Source organism: Genypterus blacodes, unplaced genomic scaffold (assembly GCF_046128005.1).
Source record: "Genypterus blacodes isolate CSIRO-AG114 ecotype Tasmania unplaced genomic scaffold, CSIRO-AGI_Gbla_v1 ptg000214l_1, whole genome shotgun sequence".
In the NCBI taxonomy this organism is placed as follows: Eukaryota; Metazoa; Chordata; class Actinopteri; order Ophidiiformes; family Ophidiidae; genus Genypterus; species Genypterus blacodes.
In genome coordinates, this window is record NW_027467013.1 from 865,157 (window position 1) to 883,162 (window position 18,006).

General features: G+C 45.2%; 1 protein-coding gene across 1 annotated transcript in view; it reads left to right on the forward strand.

The window, feature by feature from the left end:
• Positions 1-2,056: 2,056 nt before the first annotated feature.
• The window catches only part of LOC143015941 (FERM, ARHGEF and pleckstrin domain-containing protein 1-like), a 45,932-nt gene continuing 29,982 nt past the window's right edge, over positions 2,057-18,006 (forward strand). Inside the window, exons 1-2 of the mRNA XM_076170112.1 lie at positions 2,057-2,268; positions 5,051-5,252. Of these exons, the coding sequence (XP_076026227.1) occupies positions 5,079-5,252 (174 nt within the window). The 5' untranslated portion in view covers positions 2,057-2,268; positions 5,051-5,078. The remainder of the gene's footprint in view (positions 2,269-5,050; positions 5,253-18,006) is intronic.

Here is an 18,006-nt window from a genome sequence, read left to right on the forward strand (position 1 = left end):
AGATGCCTCTTCCTGCCAGTGTGAAGGTGGGCGAACAGGAGACATGAAACAGAGACAAGAAATAGAGCCAAGTTGCAACCCTCCACCACTCGACTTGTCTTTTATCCCTGTCCCTACATTCAGCTCCTCGGAGGAGTGGGCGATGTGGAGGCAACGCTCCGGGCTGCTCTCCATGAAAAAGAAAAGAGAAAAACTGAATAACAACACACCTCCAGGGAATACACAGAGCGGCGCAAAGTGAGGAGAGACTCTGCAGCCGTTAGATTACACGATGAAGATTGCCTATTTAATTGATTAATCTATTATTGAGATGTTGCTATCATATTGCTCAAGCATGCAGTTTAAATCCCTGAGCCAAGATTTGTCATCAGTCTTCTTATGATAGGAAAATTCCACGATGGAACAATCTGCTGCTTGATTTGATTAACAGACATCTAGTCGGCTTTCACAGAGTGGAACAAATCCTCGTCTTGGACTTGATACTGTGAGGTTTTCCTTTGGGCTAAATGATGGTGGTCTCCTTTGCTTAGTGACAAAACTTGTGTTTATGTTTGTTCTAAAATAATATTTATCAGTGTGGTACACAGAGCTCTTAGGCATTAGGCTGAGGAAAGTAGATCTGTAGTTTAAGGATCAGAGTGGCTTCAAGTTGTCAGCCTTATGCTTTGCAGTCTTATCACTCATGTGTTACCGAAAACTAAAGCGCCCCCCAGTGGCCCCTTGATCTCATGGTATCACTGGGGCCATGAATGCAACTCAAGCTCCACCTCCTCCCTTCTCTCAACCACATAATGTTAAACTAGCACAAATTAAGTGCGGCTAAATGAATGCATAGTATTGCGGAACAGAGCAGAATCTCTTGCAGCCACAGAAGATAGTGCTCAATCGCTGTCTGTGACCTCTGACCTGCCTGGAGCCATAAAGTATCACATCAGTTATTATGATGAAAACGATCCTGTTCATCTTACCATCTTACTGCTGCTCGATTATTTTGCATTCGATGTCTCTGCAAACCAAACACAGGCTGATTGGGGAACATGAAACACGTCTTCACCATGTGTGTTTACATTAGTCTGCATTCCTTTAGTGCGCTTATTTGTTGTTACTATGCTGTGACAGTCATTGTTTATGTTGTTAACATCTGAATAAAGAACTGAAAGTCCGGAGCTCTCATGTTTTGGGATGATTAAAGAAACAAAGAGGGAAGATAACTGGTTTAGCTGTAGGCTCTGCAACATTAACAGTGTTTGTACTGCATTGTCATTTATGAGTGTGTCGATGCAGTGCTGTATGATTCACACAAGATTATAGTGGATAGCTGTGCAGAAAGAATGCATGGGGTGGCAAGATGAACCAAATTACTACATTTACTATTATTATATGTCTTAGGAGAGTGCAAAAATTAAATAAGATGAACATAAATTACGGAAAATGTGACTGCTTGACACTATTGCTCGACCCTGTTATTTTTTTACATCTGTCTAAAAGTCTGTCAAGGGACAATAACTGCATTACACATATTACATCTGCTCCATTTAATGTAGCAGTATGCATTTGTGGGGTTTCTGTTAAATAAATAAATAGAATGTTCATGCCTAGCCTTTTCTTTATTGTATTAGGTTCTTTACCCGGAAAGTGGATTGAATGTCATGTGATGTAATGTGTTTTGAATATGTGAATATGTTTTGAATTCATTAATAGAGACTGAAGACGGTATTCTTTTTAATGCATTAAAGATAATCGATTATTCTCAGCAGTAGTATCACTTCTCAGCAAACCAAACAAAATAAAATCTCGCAAATAAGCCACAAACTATTTTTTTTTTAAATCACAGCAATCAATGTTCCAATTTTTGTACCGACTGCTCCTCTTTAAATCTAAAATATCAAGCAATTAATTTCCGACGGGGGTGTTCCATCTTCTGCCGCTAGATGGTGCTGTTGTCGTTCGGTGTAGCCTCGCCACTGGAGAAGGTGGATGTGCCGCCTGCGCCGCCTTCATTGTCTGTGTGGATTGGAAGCACCGGGGCTGGATTCGCTGCTCGGTTCAGTGTAATCCCGTCTCTCCCCGGCTCACTCACTCACTCTTTCACTCCACTCAGTCGTCCGCCATGGCGACCGCAAAAATCCTCCTCGCCGGTACACCCTGCATCTAAACTCAACCAGTGTTTGTTTTTGTTTTGTTTTTTTAAACCTGCGTGGACGTGGATGTAAAGGCTCCTTCCATTTGGAGAACACGTACGGATAAGCCCGCATATCACGCGAAGGGGTAAGAACCGCAAGTCCTCTGCGTGCTTTAAGGGAAGTGATTGAACTTGTTTGAGGAGATTAAGGTTAAGTCCTTGGAGTATCTTTACCACGGTTTTCGTTATCCCGTGGATTTCTTTAGGGGGTAAATAACTACACCGTGTGCGTAAAGCTTCATTTAACGCACACACTTGCTGTCTCCCACTGGGTGCTGTATTGTAAAGGGAAGGGGGTCAGTGGCCAGAAGCGTACCGTAGCTGCATGGATAGTGTGTGTGGCAGCCGCTGCAGCCGTAGATGTATATACTCCATGCTGGCTGTGTGACATTTACACGGTGAAGATGTCACCGGGGAGTGTGCGTTTTTAAATCTGACAGAGGGCTGACCAGGTGAGTCCAGGCGGTGCATTCATGGCACATCTACTGGTGGTGGTGGTGATGAGAAGGAGGATTGCAACAGTATACCAGCTGCTCTATTAACCTATTACATCAATGGCGTAAACTTCACCAGACCACGTGAGAGGGGGAGAAAAAAAAACCCCTCAGTAATGTATTTCACAATTTTTTCGCACGGTCCGTGAACGTATTCCCAATATTATTATTAATTTTGCCTGTTCTGGAGGCCTAAAATGGCAGCTCAGTTGTGCCAGTCGTCTTGTGTTCACTTGAGGAACAGATGTCATGCTGTCAATTCAACGGAACTTCACGGTGATACACGCAACGCCAGACACACCTAGGTGTCAATGTCTGGATAATGGTGTCAGTGAACAAGAGAGTAAAATGAACTGTTTGTGTTTAGGAGCTCGGCCTCAGGTAGACAGCTGGCTGAATTAGCAAAGCCTCTGGCCATTCAGCTGTCATTAAAAGAATCCAGCTGTGCGGTGTGGGGACCTCAAGAGGGGCTCCGGTGTGCCCCCCCCCCTCCGGCTCACAGAGAAACCTCTGTTAGACCCCCAGAGACCCTTTCAGCCTGTACACACAGCCAACCAGTCACGGCTCCATGTTGCACACTTGTGGGGAATTTCGAGCAAACAAGTTCAAAGGCGATGTCGTTTACTTTGGGGAAACACTCATGGGTTTGTCAATGGCCCTCTGGTATTGTATCCTGGTCTGGAACAAGGTGCCAATTGTCCAACCGGAGACTGTTTTGTGTGTTTTCTGAACACTGATTACCTTTTTTTTAGAGGAACACACAAACCAAAGCTCATGACTGTTTGGTTCTTGCTCTCAGACACAGGTTAGGCGAAGTGTCAGGTAACATAATCGCTGTCTACTGTTTCTTTTCCCTCTATTTCAGTGTTTTTGTGTTTGAAGAGTGTTGGGTTACAGCATGTGTGGGTCATATAAACAATGCATTTACAGACTCCACACGAGACACTTGTCAAAACCAGGCCAGGGGCTAGTGATGATAGGCGGAGGATCAAGTGTCATAAATGACTGTGATTGATTTGAAAAATATGCCTGTTTTCCATTCGTGGCCTGGGTGAGAGCACGAGGTCTGGTTTCCATCAGCTCAAGGGAGTGGGATCAGCGCTCTGAGTCCAGCCCTTCAGCTGGAAAACTCAAAAAGAACCCATCATACCCTCCACACCCTGTGCTGAGAGAAAGGTGGTGTATAAGCCCATGCTGTGTCCAAAATCGGCGTTCTTGCATCACACGTCGATCAAATCCCCCCCATGTTTATATCAACATGCATTGGAAGGACAGATACAGTAGAACCACACACTGTATTTACTATATTTTGCTGCCATTGGCCAATTTTTCTGCATCCACTTTACTGGACTACATTATTCACTGGGTTGAAAGCCCTTATTCAGCTTTCAGCTCAGGTTTGGCAGCAGTCATTCACCTCTGCAGCGTGTCAACCTCTGCCCACTGGCCTCAGCACTCTGATGAACCACTTGGTGAGGGCTCGAGATGACATCAGTCAGCTGGAATGCGCAGTGAAGAGAGAATTAAGCAGGACAGCCGGGCCTCAGGGGATCTGGCTGGACAGATAGGGAGGGGGGTTGGATAGTGGCCTGCTCGTGTGTCAAGCTAGAATGAAAGTCTCCACAACTAGTCCAAGCACAAGCCTGGGCTGGGGGACAGATGCAGACAAAGACACAGTGCTTCTGATTCCACATTCTGCACCTCATCTTTGATTTGAATACCAGATGAGACCCAGAGTCACTATGGTTGCTGTGGTTAAGAATGAGCAGAGTTAACTACTCTATGCACATCATGACCACCGTATTCCAAGATGACTTTGTGGTGGATCAATAGCAGAGCAGTGTAGTATCTTCACACTTCCTCAGTGTCATACAGATTGAACACGACGCCCTTGAGAGTTATTAAAACCTAAATAAGCTAAACTGTGTCTTTGTGGTTATCTTACGACTTCCGGAATGAATTGTCATTGTATTGACTGTTTGATTGTACACTCCCACCCTGAGATATGTTAGTCAAATCCAATTAGGGCCGTCTGATTTTGGCTTTGAAATGAAGAATGTGCTTGGATCTCTTTTTACAGTAATTGGTTCTCCCACAGGCGACAATTATCAGCCATTAGCTGAGAGTGCAAATACAGCATTTGCAATTACGCCATTAGGGTGACACACAAAGTTGCGAAACCTCTCCTCTGGGTCCTATAGCGTTTTCTTGTACCAGCACTGTGTAAGAGGAAGGATTCTCACTTCTCAACCCAATTTTAGCATCACATTGTTTCTTGGTTGTCATATTGTTTTCCATACAGGTGTTGGAAAACAATGTAAGTGAGCACATCTGCTTTTATGTCTGACTTGTTTGTCTCTCGCTTCCTCTGCAGGCCCGGGCAGTAAACAGTGTAGTGCACCATGGCAGAGCCGGAGCCAACGGCCACCACAGCAGGGCAGCGTCTGGGCGCCCCAGAGACTCTTGGCATCAGTACCCTGGACCGCGGGCACAGACCCCCGGCCATGCCCCCTGGAAGACACGTTACCATCAGGGTCCGCATGCTGGACGACACAGAGGAGGTCTTTGACATCTCGGTGAGTTGTCGCTGCCCTCTTGCTCGAGCGTGTTTTCTTGAAGGGAATACTGATCGGTCAGCTGACACGGCAATTCCATGAATACGGCTTGGATCTCTGCCACATCGGGGTTCTTTCAGCACACCACTTCAGTTTTGTTTGGTGATTCTTAAGTGCTGGCACGAGTCTCCCAAACTGCCTTGAGCTGTCGAACTGAACATTTTTCTTCCCCCTAGAACATCCTCGTGCTCCACAATCTCTCAGGATGTTCTCTGTTAACCATAAGGCGCTGATATCTCGCAGGTCCTTTCCTCTCACGTTGGTGTTTCAATGAGGTGTGAGAATTAATGGTGCTGTCTGTGAGGTTGTTGTAAATGCAGATGTGCAAGAGAGACCAGGATAGTTTCCATGTCTTTAAAAGGGAAGAGCAGCCGTTGGAATTCCTTTCATATTTTACACGGATCCAGAGGTTTGGCTTTGTCATCACAGCTGTATTATAACATCCCAGGTCTGCGCAACTTGGAAGTGTAACCTAAGATGAGATGCTGATTGTACACGATCATTCCAACTTTGATAATGATAGTGTTACCTGAATGCCAAGAGAGTGCAGGAGAGAGTGGGATGTAAGAAACCATCTCACTGGGCCGCCTCTCTCCGCTATCCTCTGACCTTCATTCAGACGCAGAGGAACAGGGTGGAGTGGTGGGAAAGACTGTTATTTTACCCAGAATAGATGAACCGGACGTGTTCTCCGACCACAGTCCTTCTTCCCTGGAACCAAGAAACAGAATTCAGATGGAGAAAAGCGCAAAGTGGCTGTAGAGCGAAATAGATCCAGTAACATTCAGGGAGAGCTTGGTTTGTAAAGTGCAGGGTAGACGTGTCGTACTGGCTGTTCCCCAAAGCACTGTGGGTAAATGGTGTTCCCTGAGCCTGCTGTGAGGCTTCCTGTCCAGAGCTACTAATATATCTAGTGTCATCACGTGTTCTTCAGCTTCTTCTTTAATACTCAAAGAATCTTATAGCGAGATCCCACGTTGATCCAAAGTCTTCTACCAAGTACACAATGTAATGATTGATAGCTGTTGTTGTGTTTTTATGTTTAATGAGTCATAAACGTGTCATTTGTTTTCTCATCATGTTCAATCTTAGATTCCAAAGCAATCAAGGCCACACATAAATTCTGTCTAATGTCATGTAAACAGCATAATCAGATGAAAGCCACATATATTGACTTTAGTAAGAGAGCCACATTAGCCCATGTGCTGTGTGTTGATTCTACACAGCATTATGCATAAACTGAAGCTGTGTTATACAATATTTATCACTTCAACATACGTCTAACTCCATTGTACACCAAGATACTTTGTCCACAGTAATGAAATGATCTCTAGAATAGCTTTGTCCTTGAGCGCCAACGTCATTTGAAGTATTAGAACACTTGAGCGTTTCGTTCTGGGGCTTTTTTTTAAGTCAACCCTGTGGTTGACACAATGGGCTGATCCCTTCCTTGTATCTGCCTTTGTTTCCACCATTGCGTTTGCTGATGGCGGCCTTTCAGAATTAATTTGAAGTACGTGGGGAGGGGATTTTATTTAGTCAGCATCAGGCTGCACAATCAGTGATAACCCACAATGAAGCTCTGCCTCACTTTGCCCCAAGGAGCCATCAACCTCACAGCTTTGTTCTAATGCATCCCAGCTTTAGTGTTTCGAGGCCTAAGTGTTGATTTATTCTCGCCACTTCTCCGCCCTTCAGAGAACAAAAACACGAAGAAACGCCAAAGCTGTTATTTTCTTTTAACATGAAAACGGCCAAATTATATCACGACTCGCACTGCAGCGTTTGCAGTTTAATTGAAAAGTGCAGTAGTGACATGTAGTCTGTGGGTTCTTCTCTCCTTCCTTCTTCTCAGGCTGGGTTTTGTCTTTCGCAGTGACATCGTTTCATTTGGCACTATACATTTTCATTAAGTCGGTCCGTAAGCGTGCATTTGTGTGCCAAGGAGCGGCGGCGGCGGCGGCAGTCAGGAAGCCCATTTCCCTTCATCTTTGTCTCCCTCCCTCTCACTCACTATCCGTCTCATGATAGTACTCTAATAAAATGAATTAAACTCTCAGTCGCTCCTGCCGGTATTTACTAGAGAACATCTGCTTCAGGTAGAGAAGAAGAGAGCTGTTCGTGTTCTGATTCTACCCACAGACAGCTTCAAATGAATGATCTTAAATCTGCAGCAGAGTTTGTGTTGTGGGTTTCTATCAAATGTTGAAGAGGAACAGTTTTTAAAAGCCTCGGCTCCTCTGTACCGAGCTGTCTACTGGTTCCCATTCGTGTTTGGGTTGAGCCGTAGCCATGTCGAGTGGGGGCTTTTGTTAGCCTGGGCTGAAACAAGCTTAAAATGCTGCTCAGGAGAGGGTGACCAAAAGGCCCCACTAACAGAAAGCTTTATTTAATGCTCAATTTAACACACTTTCAATCTTCTAAGTCGAGCTAGAGCGCCAGATAAAAATCTCAGCGGTTGTTTTGCCCATCGGCCCCCCCCCAGCCAGTAAGATACCTTTTCCTAAACCACTGGCTCACATTTTAGGTGGGAAATAGGAAGCGTACTCTCACTTATAGGTCAATGTCACGGTTTTCTGTCTTGGATAATGTGAAGAGATCTTATTCTTCAGGATTGTAAAGCCGGAATGTGTGTTACTTCTTTGGTAGTAGCCATTTAATGAAAACATGTGTTACCCTTTGTGGGGGAAGAGGTACTACAGGTGTTTCTTTGCTAGATTCTGCCAGAGTGACTCGCTGAATTCCTACTCCAAGTGCTTGTCGTAGCCCGAAGCTCTCATTTTTCATGGTGCATCTCATCCGACACGAGATACACGGCAGATACGTCACCTTGGCTCAACTCCAGCTGTGATTGATCTTGTCTCTGCAGCAGTGAAGGGGGACGAACGCTCACTTTATGAAATACCACTCAAGTAATCGCACAGAGTTTTGTTTGGCAAATAAAAGCCAAATTACATTCAGGTTGGCACAGTTGATCTGAGTTGCGCCCTTTAAGAAAATGTAAAACTTGTTGACATCACCCCGTAACTAACACCACTGGCTACAGTTCCTCTGTCTCTGGTCCAGGGGAGTAAGTTTCCACCTCAGCGGGCATGGTATCAGATGGGAGAGGAACAAAAAGGGGCCATCTAGCTACCTCCAGGGTCACATACCATGCTGTGGCCTACTTAGCACACTGGCTGTGAACAAGCTTGTGTCAATCCCAATTGTCTTTGTTTGTGCAAACAAGTACAACAGCAGATGGATCTGCATGGATCACAAAGCACTACATCAGTGCAGACATTGGTCGTCTTGCACCTTATTCTTATTCTCTATGCCTACGGTCCTCTTTAAATGCATGGAGTTCAGTAGAGCAAGGAGTCCAGACGTAGCTTCAGTTTGTCCTGCAGTCCTTTGCTTAACGTAGACTGATGGCCTCTATGTGGCTGCCTTGATGCTTATGGTTGGTGAAGGCTGCTGCAAGCTTGGCACAAGTTGTCTGTGAAGAGAGAGAGAGAGAGATTAAAGCGTGTATTTAAAGGTTAGGGTGTGGGGGAGGGGAGGAGGTAGAGAGGCAGGGGAGAGAGCCGTAAAGAACGCAGTCAGGCTCTATTATCTCCCATCAGACAAATGTGACTGGTAGAATTCTTACTGATACAACCAAACGTGGAAAATTCCACTTCTCATGCGATGCTGAAATTAGAAACACAGCACAACTCACTGTTTTTAGATTTAGACAGAATCAGGCTCTCGCTGCCTCACACCACTACTTTTACTCTTTCTTGCTTACTACAAATGTTGAATTCTACCATGTGGCTTTTGTAAGACAGTACAGCTGTAGGAGCTTACTCTGCCTGAGAAAACCCATAGATCTCCCACGTTTTCATTTGTGGATAATGGCACCATTCCTTAGCCACCACCGTTTCATTGGAATGCAATCCATTACTTGGCTCTACCAATTACAGGTAATGTCAACAGCGAGGTCCTTCACGTTATGAGCTCCGGCATATATCCAGTGTAATGTCCTCAATGTAATTTTCTAAACATACAGCTCAGAATTCGGCAGGGAGCAGAGTCTCAATGCCCGGGGGTTAATCCTGTCAACAACCTCCCAGTCATCCCCATTAGCATCAGCTTTACCTCCATAACAATGGCTCAATGAGAGAGAGTTCAGAATTCAGATCACCGGGTGGAGGAGATCAGGGTTTACTTTCTTTTCACCCGCGCACGTTGTGTGGAAGCACCTCCAGTCCTCGCCGGGGTTTCCGCACAATGCGCCACTATCTTTGTCCTTTGCAATAATCCAGTATAAATACAGACGCTAGAAAGGTCTTCAGGAGTTGAGGGGTTTTGAGGCCAAGTCGCTCAGTCACAGGGATGTTGGCTGCAGGGCTCAGGTAACAGGCTGTAATTTGACTAATGCTGGGAAGAATGCTTTTCTCTCTGCGATCCGAAAGGCGTTTGAACTGCAAATCGTATCTTTATTTATTGATACCATTTCCAATTTGTCAGAGCAAAGCACTAAGGAGAAATATAAGGTGGAATTACCATAAACCTTTTGGTGGAAGCTTCCTATGTTGGACCACTGTTCTCATAACTTATGGATGTGTACAAACAGTAACCACGGACCACACAAGCTGACGGAGACGTTGTCCCAAAAGGGCCTCTCTCACACCAGTGCAGAGGGCTCCTATCATCCCATCAGTCACTGTGTCCCTGTACGCTGTCAGCCATTCACTGTGATGGAGAACAATTGGGCCAGTAAGCATCTCCAGTGTGCCTTGTTGTCAACTGAATGGTAATGAGGTGAACCTAATGAGTAGAAACATAATGAAGGGCTTCTTTCAGCTCTGCCTTCAACACTTTCACTACGGTTGCTTGACGACTGACTGACTGACTGACTGAGCAGGCGCCGATGAAAAAGAATAGACGTCCAAAAACCCAGAGAGTGGAGCACCGGTCCCATTTCTCAGAGAGGATTTCAGTGTCAAATTAATAGGATGAGCAAATGCAAACTTATAATTAAGGCGCATGTTGGATTTATTATTAATCCTCGTGTCATGAGTACGGAACAAAATGAATCGGCTACATGAGTCTGTGTGTCTGTCCTAATTGTCACATCCCCTGAATCTGCTGCACCCTGCAATCTTAATATTCTTCATAAATTGTGAATTATCTCCACACTGCACTTTCTTTCATGGTTTGTCATTACAGAGGCTAGTTCATTAAAAAGTGCTAAAGATGTAATATGCATGAAGTTCTCCTAATGTTAATAAGTGTGCTGGTGTAACATTACTGTCTGCTTGTTATAAGGTTTCACTCAGGTTAAAGTCGATGCTTGGTAATGAGCTACTGCGTATTTATTAAAGCAAAACGGACACAAATCAGCAAAGGAAACCTAAATTCTCTCCCTCTAGAGCTCTGCTGTAATGCTCTCTCTCTCTCTCTCTGACACACACACAAGTCACCCCTGTGCTGGTTGCTCGGGTATACTGTTTGTGTGTGTGTGTGAAAGAGATGCAGAGTGCAGAGGTTGACGCATGAAGAAGAGATACTGGAGAGTGTAGAGGAGATCAAACCCGGCGTTTAAATAAACGACTAATCAACTGAGCGGTTTAATACTGTGAGTTATTATTCACAAACAAAGACATTTTGAAGACATCACCCAGATTTCACGCCGCAGAATTTGACTTATTGACTGAATCAGGTCTTAATCTTTGCGTGATGGTGAGTTTGATGGAAAGCTTCCCAGACATTTAATGCCAATAGCGATGCTCCTGAAGGCATCTCTGCCTCTCTGCCTCATGTTTGATCCCTTGTGCATAAAATAGATTAATATCACATTTCATATTCTTAGATTATTTGTGTCTATTTTCATTTTCTTCCTCTTTTAGTCTTGAGCTCAGTTGCTTGGTGTCAGCGAGCTTTCATCTGGCTGAAGTATCATCGTGGCATTCTTCTTTGTCTCTCTCTCTGCTGTGACAGATGTAAGCTTCTAGAAAGTAGTTATATGAATTTCAATCAGCGCAAACACTAATTTGTAGCGTTACTATCAGGAAAGCGCGTGTGTGCGTGTGTGTGCGTGTGTGTGCGTACGCAGAGACATTCTCAGTGCATTTCCCCAGCTGCAGCGGTGCCTATGTGAGACGGCTCGGACTAATTGAAATTCAAGCCACGTATTATTTGTGTGTAGCTCAGACCACCAAAGGTTCTCAGTATCTCATGTTTCATGTCATGTGTGTTGTGATGTGACGCGTAGACTGTAAAGCGAGGCCGAGCTCGCGTGGAGGCAGACAGTCTGGGCTCAGAGCAGTGTGCTAAATCCTGTTAAACTCACACACTCTGCTCCCCCCAGCTTCACACTGCGAAAGGAGGAGAATTGACAGACTTGGTGCTTGAATGATTTTGGGCTTAGAGGATGATTTGGAAGCAGCGTTTTTTTTTTTGATGAGCTGTCATTGGCTGCGTATGAATACAAATGGGATTTGATTGTCTGTCGCAGCATTCTGAAGATAGGAGGGTAACTGCTATGTGTGTCAAAACCACAAATCCTACACTCTGCTACATTCTATACTGCCTGTCTGAAGTGCAGAAATGCAAGTAAAGTCTAAAAATGGGCCTCCATCATTTGCCCAACATGCATACGGGAGGCAGTGGCTCAGTGGGTAGAGCTTCTGCTTGGGAACCGGAGGGTTGCCGGTTCGAGCGCCTGCCGAGGCGCCCCTGAGCAAGGCACCGAACCCTCAATTGCTCCCCCCTCTGCGAAGGGTGGTAATGTAATGTAAGTTGCTTTGGATAAAAGCGTCTGCCAAATGATCGTAATGTAATGTAATGCATACAGTCTACTGGTTGATTTGTTTTGCGAGGAGAAATGAGCCATGTGAGGACATGCCTGTGGAGAGTGTTTACATCTATTTTAGTAGTAAATCGATGTACAGTCACACAATCTACATCTGTTAGACACACATACCCATGTCAATGTATGAAAACCGATTTCTTGGCTTCACTGGAGTAAAATCGTAAGTTTTAACACGCCCGTCACCTTCACCGTCTCATTCTCTGCTCAGACTCTAACATGACAGCTCAAGTAACCAGGAGAGCTGCTTGTCAGGTTTGCACTCTGCCACTCTTACTCTGTAAATGAGATTTTAAAATGAGACACAGGAGCAGACTGGTAGAGAGAGATGCGAGGACATGGTGACCATAGCAATCACCCCCTCCTCCTCTTCTTCCTCCTCCTCCTCCACCCAGGATAAAGCTTTATAGAGTTGTGAATGAAAGGATTGTAGGGACAGTGTAGAGATAGAAAGAGCCTCTCTGATTTTATCTGCTGTCATGTCACCTGAGGAAGTGTCTGCAGCCTTAACTAGGGGGGAGAAGCTTGGTTCAGAGAGGAGGGAGGGGGGGAAGTGAAGAACATCCATCTGATGTTTGACACAGCTCTCTGTACCAGTCAACATATTTTATTTGTGCAATTTTGGGACCTCTTTAAATGGGAGCATTTTGTTGTTTAGAGCCCATTTTGTGCGGAAAATGTGCAGGATCCAGTCATAAAATGAAATTTACTGTTGAACGTGGGATTGCAGGGAGTTTTTCGGATGAACTGCATCAAAGGCATTCTTAAATTAGAGTGTTGGATGGTCTGTGTCACATGCGTGGGTTTAGAAGCTACATCCTTTTCTGGCGAAGCTCTGTAAACACAGAGGAGTGTTGGTGGAGAATCAGAGCAGCCTTCTTCAAACGTCCTGCCTCGCCATGGTGGAAGCGGTCAACCACAAGACCTGGGAAGCTTTCTGCTGTAGTGGAGGAAAAGGACAAGAAATTACACTTCAATATTTATCTTCATGCTCTCATACTGTGATGCATACATAATGCAATGTTCCGCCACGGTGTTATGAATTCACGAGGCTATATTTTCATTGATACTGAGATTAAAATAGATCATTCATCATTCAGATTGTATGGATTTGTGATCATTTGTTCATTAGATTATAACAAAAACAGAATCCAGGGGAAAGGAGAACACATTACGCCTGCAAGAATGAATTAAAAGGGAATTTAGAGAACACACACACTTTTATAGGGGCGTGCATTGCTTATTTCCCTGGGTCATACTCCATGACAGCTGCGTGGCAATCAAACAGCAGTCGTAACAGCAGTTTGATTGCAACAGCAGCCGACAGCTGTAATCAGAACACACACATGCGGCTATAGCTTTACGTGGCCTGCTGCCGTGGAGACGAATCCGTCATCCATGAGTCGTGGCTGCGCGTACGGCTCGGCAGCACCGTGTTGACTGTCACCCTGACGCCACCGACCCGGCCTCGTCCTCACACACGCCACGTTTTCGACCCTCTCTGTTCACACAGCCCTATGGATTTCATCACTATACGAGTTTGTCGTGGTGCAACATTGCGCTTGCGTACGTGTTGGTTGCCATGGCTACAAATAGAGGTGGACGGGGAGCGTCGAGTGAGCCGAGGCCAGTTGCCGTGCTGCAGAGTTCTGTCTTCCACTGATATCTGCTGCCATTTCCTCCCAAAGAGGGGAGGGGTGGGCAGCGGAGGGGGCGTCTCCGGGCCGTGCAGAGCTTTAATGTGAGTGTGTAGGGCTCCAGCATGTGGATATGCTGCTGCACACCAATTACCACTAACATATTCAAGAGACCTGGGCCAAGCTCCCCGTGTGCTCCCTGTGTGTGTGTGTGTGTTTGTGTTGCATTTCAATAAGCACGTCCATTGACTGAAAATATGACTGACAATAAGTTTCTAGGAATTATTAGCTCCTCCCGGTTTCATAGCTGATTGACCCAGTTTTCCTGAAAGATGGCATTGTGTTTGGGGTATCAGGAGGGGGGGGTGTGTGTGTGTGTGTGTTGTGGGGGGTGAGGGTGCCACGCTCAGCCGCAAAACATAAATGGAAGATTTATACGACAGAGCTGTGCCTAAGCCAGAGGACTTTCAAACAAGGCGACGCTGTGGCCTTTTCCCAATTTCTTGCTCATACATGACATGTGTGGAAAAGCTCCGAGACAAATGATGCGAGAGTGTGTCCTCATGTGCCGCGCATCACTCTTTCACCATCCTCTGACAGAAAATACTCCCGTACTTTCCTCGGATGAACCCTGAACCCTTGGTTGCCTTTCTCATGGCATGAAATTGAAATCCCACCGCAGGGAGTGCAGGGAGGAGATCACTTTCCCACATGAAGCACTCCTCCTCCCTTGCATCCTGCAATCTAATTGGGTCGCGGAGGATGAGCGACGAGGATGAGAGGAGCAACGGTGGAATTATCTGGTGGCTGATGGCTGAGAATACTAAGATGGTACAGGAAACAAAGTGATAACATGGAGAGAAACAACATTTTCTTAAGTGAGCTCTTTCAATTTCCCAAATGTGGTTTTCAGTGGAGACAGTAAAGGAAATGACAACAATTTTCATCATAAACTGTAGCTCTTCTGTGCCACGCTCAATAAGCTGGAGCTCATTGGTGAACCTTCCCTTACACCAGCACTGCAGTGTCCCATTACTAAGATGTTGTTGTAAGGTGTGTCTCAGGTAAAAGCTGATGAAAGTGGACATGTAAACCACCGGCTGCATAGTGGATTTAATGTCCATGCTTTACAGAGCTTCCGCTGATGTGGACATGTCAAATCCTTCAAGGAAACTTCAACTCTACATTTTTAAAAGAGGAGGAACAGAACAAAAATGTTCACTTAGATAAACTGACTAATCAACTGAGTGGGCTTATATATCAAAATGATTCATCTTTACTATATGTGAGCCAAATCCCATCACACACACCTGCCACTGTGCTTTATGCTTTGCCACAATTATTATTTTAAAGCAACATTTCCTCCATCGATGTCTTCGACCAGGCAAACACAGGTGTAGACACAGACGGGGCTGAAAACAGCATATATGAGCCCTGTCTACACGTCTACATGTGTATTTGCCTTCCAAAGCCTCTCTCTTCCCCTGACTGCTTTGCATTGATCGTTTCTTGCACCTGATCGCAGCTCGGCTCGGATGTTCATATCTGCCCAGTTTGTTTTTTTATGAATTACCCCCATTAATCACTGCCAATGAATTCTTGTCAGCCCAGGCTCTTCGCAAATTGTACGAATATTCCAGCAGCGATTTGGAAATTACATTTGCTCCCCGCCTCTGTTAAATAAGTGATGAGGGAAAGACAGGTATCTGCTGAGGGGACGTGAGTAATTGACATTGTTTAAAAGTTAAATCTTTCCATCACGTCAGTTCGATTAATGAAGTGTTTGATTTATTCTGCGTCTGCTGCCTGCAATACCATTCAACACACTTTCACCGCTCTCTCCATAGATCTAGAACCCACAGGTGCCTCAGAATCAGACATCATCAAAGCTATAATTGTACAAATATAAGTATGACAAACATCTTAACCCTTAAACATCACAGAGACCCTGATGAATAGTAGAGTTGGATTGATTGTGAGACGTTCCATTCTGCTCCTGCTCTGGTTTCTATACTGTGTGCAGGTGCTTTGAGGGGGGAACGTCCTTACACTATACTGTATCCTTCCTGTTCCTATGGCAACCACGATGGTTGTCTTTGCAGAAGCCTCTTGTGTTTGTTTGGTTCACACTGCACTGAACTGCTCCTCCACTGCCATGTGACCGTTTGCCTGTGTCAATTCACAAAGGAAGGCTGAGGCTTAACCTGCAGTCTCTTTGTCGGCGACAGATGTGCAAAGTTTGCTCCTCCGACTGTTGGCGCACGTACGTTCTTCCATTGAACGTCGCCTTTTAATGAAGGAGGCTTTTCTGATCCTTTCATTACGCTGTGGTAGCGTGGCGTCGTCTCCTGCCGGGGGAGTAGCAGCAGGGTTGGTAGACATCACAGTGCGTGATGGGTGTGGCAGTGGCGCTGCTCTCCCTCCCTGCGACGTCCTCCTACTCTCAAAGAAAGGATGAAACGCTGTCTCTCAGCTGCAAAGTAACGTCACAGCAGCCTCCCCCTACCATTTTTTATGAATTATGAATTTTTCATTCAGCTTCAGAAGGCTAATTAGTATGAGAGCCGAGTCGCAGCGTGACATCCTCTCACCCCGCGGTGCCTTACTTTACCCAGAGCGAGCCGGCTTCACCTCTGCTGCTCTCCTCTCCTCAGATGTTCTCTTCCCTTTTTTAAGGACACATCTGCAACGCAAAATCGCGCACTTTCCCCTTATGGAATTTGTGTGTCTATCTTAATTATCAAGAGGAGCGTTTAAATTGTAATTGCTTTAAACCCCGGCCATGTCTTCACCAATGTCACTCCCGAGATGCATTTGCTTGTAATGTCAGGCATCGGAATTCTTTTACAGTCTCACCTGTGCTGCCGAGGCTGCTTCCTCAAAGCTCTCTGGCTATAATTGAATTTGGGGTCTCTTGGGTAAACAGAGAAAATGTGTGGGAGGGAGAGCGAGGATGAATGGAGCAAAAGATTAAGGCACAGACCTCAGAGTGTCACAGAGTGCGTGTGAGCGGAAGAGGCTGACACACGCCAGAGGATTGTAACAGTAATTTGTATGTATGTTGTGCTGAACACATGTCCTAATTACACACTGTATACTACGCATATGCTGTGTGCAAATCTCCACAATACACTGATTTGAGATGAGAGAGGTTAAGAAATTCAAGCACGTCTCCATTTTGTTTTAACAGGGTGTGATAAAAGAATGAATACAGGCTGATTCATGGCAATAAAAGTGCAAATTCAGAAAGCTGCTGCCAATATCAACTTAAGAAACGTAACACAGAGGAAAGCAAATGGTTTCTAGAGATTTAATACTTGTTTTTAAAGATGTGTCTCCATACCACAGGGGAAAAAAGAACTCAAGCAAATTTCTCATGTTAATAGTTTTCAGCACACATAACTTTTTCGCATCTGCCGTTGGAGCACATTACTCCAAATGTGGGTAGAATTTGTGTGTAGCTTTTGGAATTTTGGACACGTCATAAGAGTGTTTGAGAGCCAGACAGCAGGGAAATGATGAACTGTGGCTCCAGCTGCACACATGCCTGCTGGAAAGATACAAAGAAAGAAGTATTAAAGTCACATTTGTGTCCTGCATTCCAGGCCATATTATCAGTGTTGTTACGTAACCCAACATCAGTTTGATTGATGTATTTTTGCTGAAACGGAACTGAATTCTTAATATTGACATGACGACACCATGAAGGAGTTTCCTGTTTCCCTCTTTCAGAAGGTGTGTTAGAGTATCTTTGGAGCTTTAGAGCGCTCATCTCTACTGTTGAGCTTTTCTCCGATTGTCTCCTGCGGACAATGGCACGCAGAAGTCCACTTCCGAATGAATCAAAGCTCTGTCAATGGGCGTCAGTGTGGGAATGCCCTTTAATTGATATCAAAGCCTTTCTCAGAGGGGAAGTCTCCTTTCACAGCACCAGTGGGGGTTTGTCTGGACTCTTGACTCTCAACAGCGTTACAGTTGCTGAATGCTTTGGGTTATCTGTCATCTGAAGAGGTGGCAGAGAAGTGACAGGCTGTCCGAGTCAAAATGAGTCCATCTGTGTCCCTTTGTGTCAAATACAAGTGGGTCACTGGGGACTTTTTGCTGGGCAGAGGCTGAGTTTCCTTCCAAGGTCTCTTCGTATTCGCTGCAGTCATGTTTACAGGCAGATTCTATTTCTTTGTGGTCACGCGGCTTCATGTGATTCCACTTGTCTCATTACGTTCAAATCCATTACACACTCGTG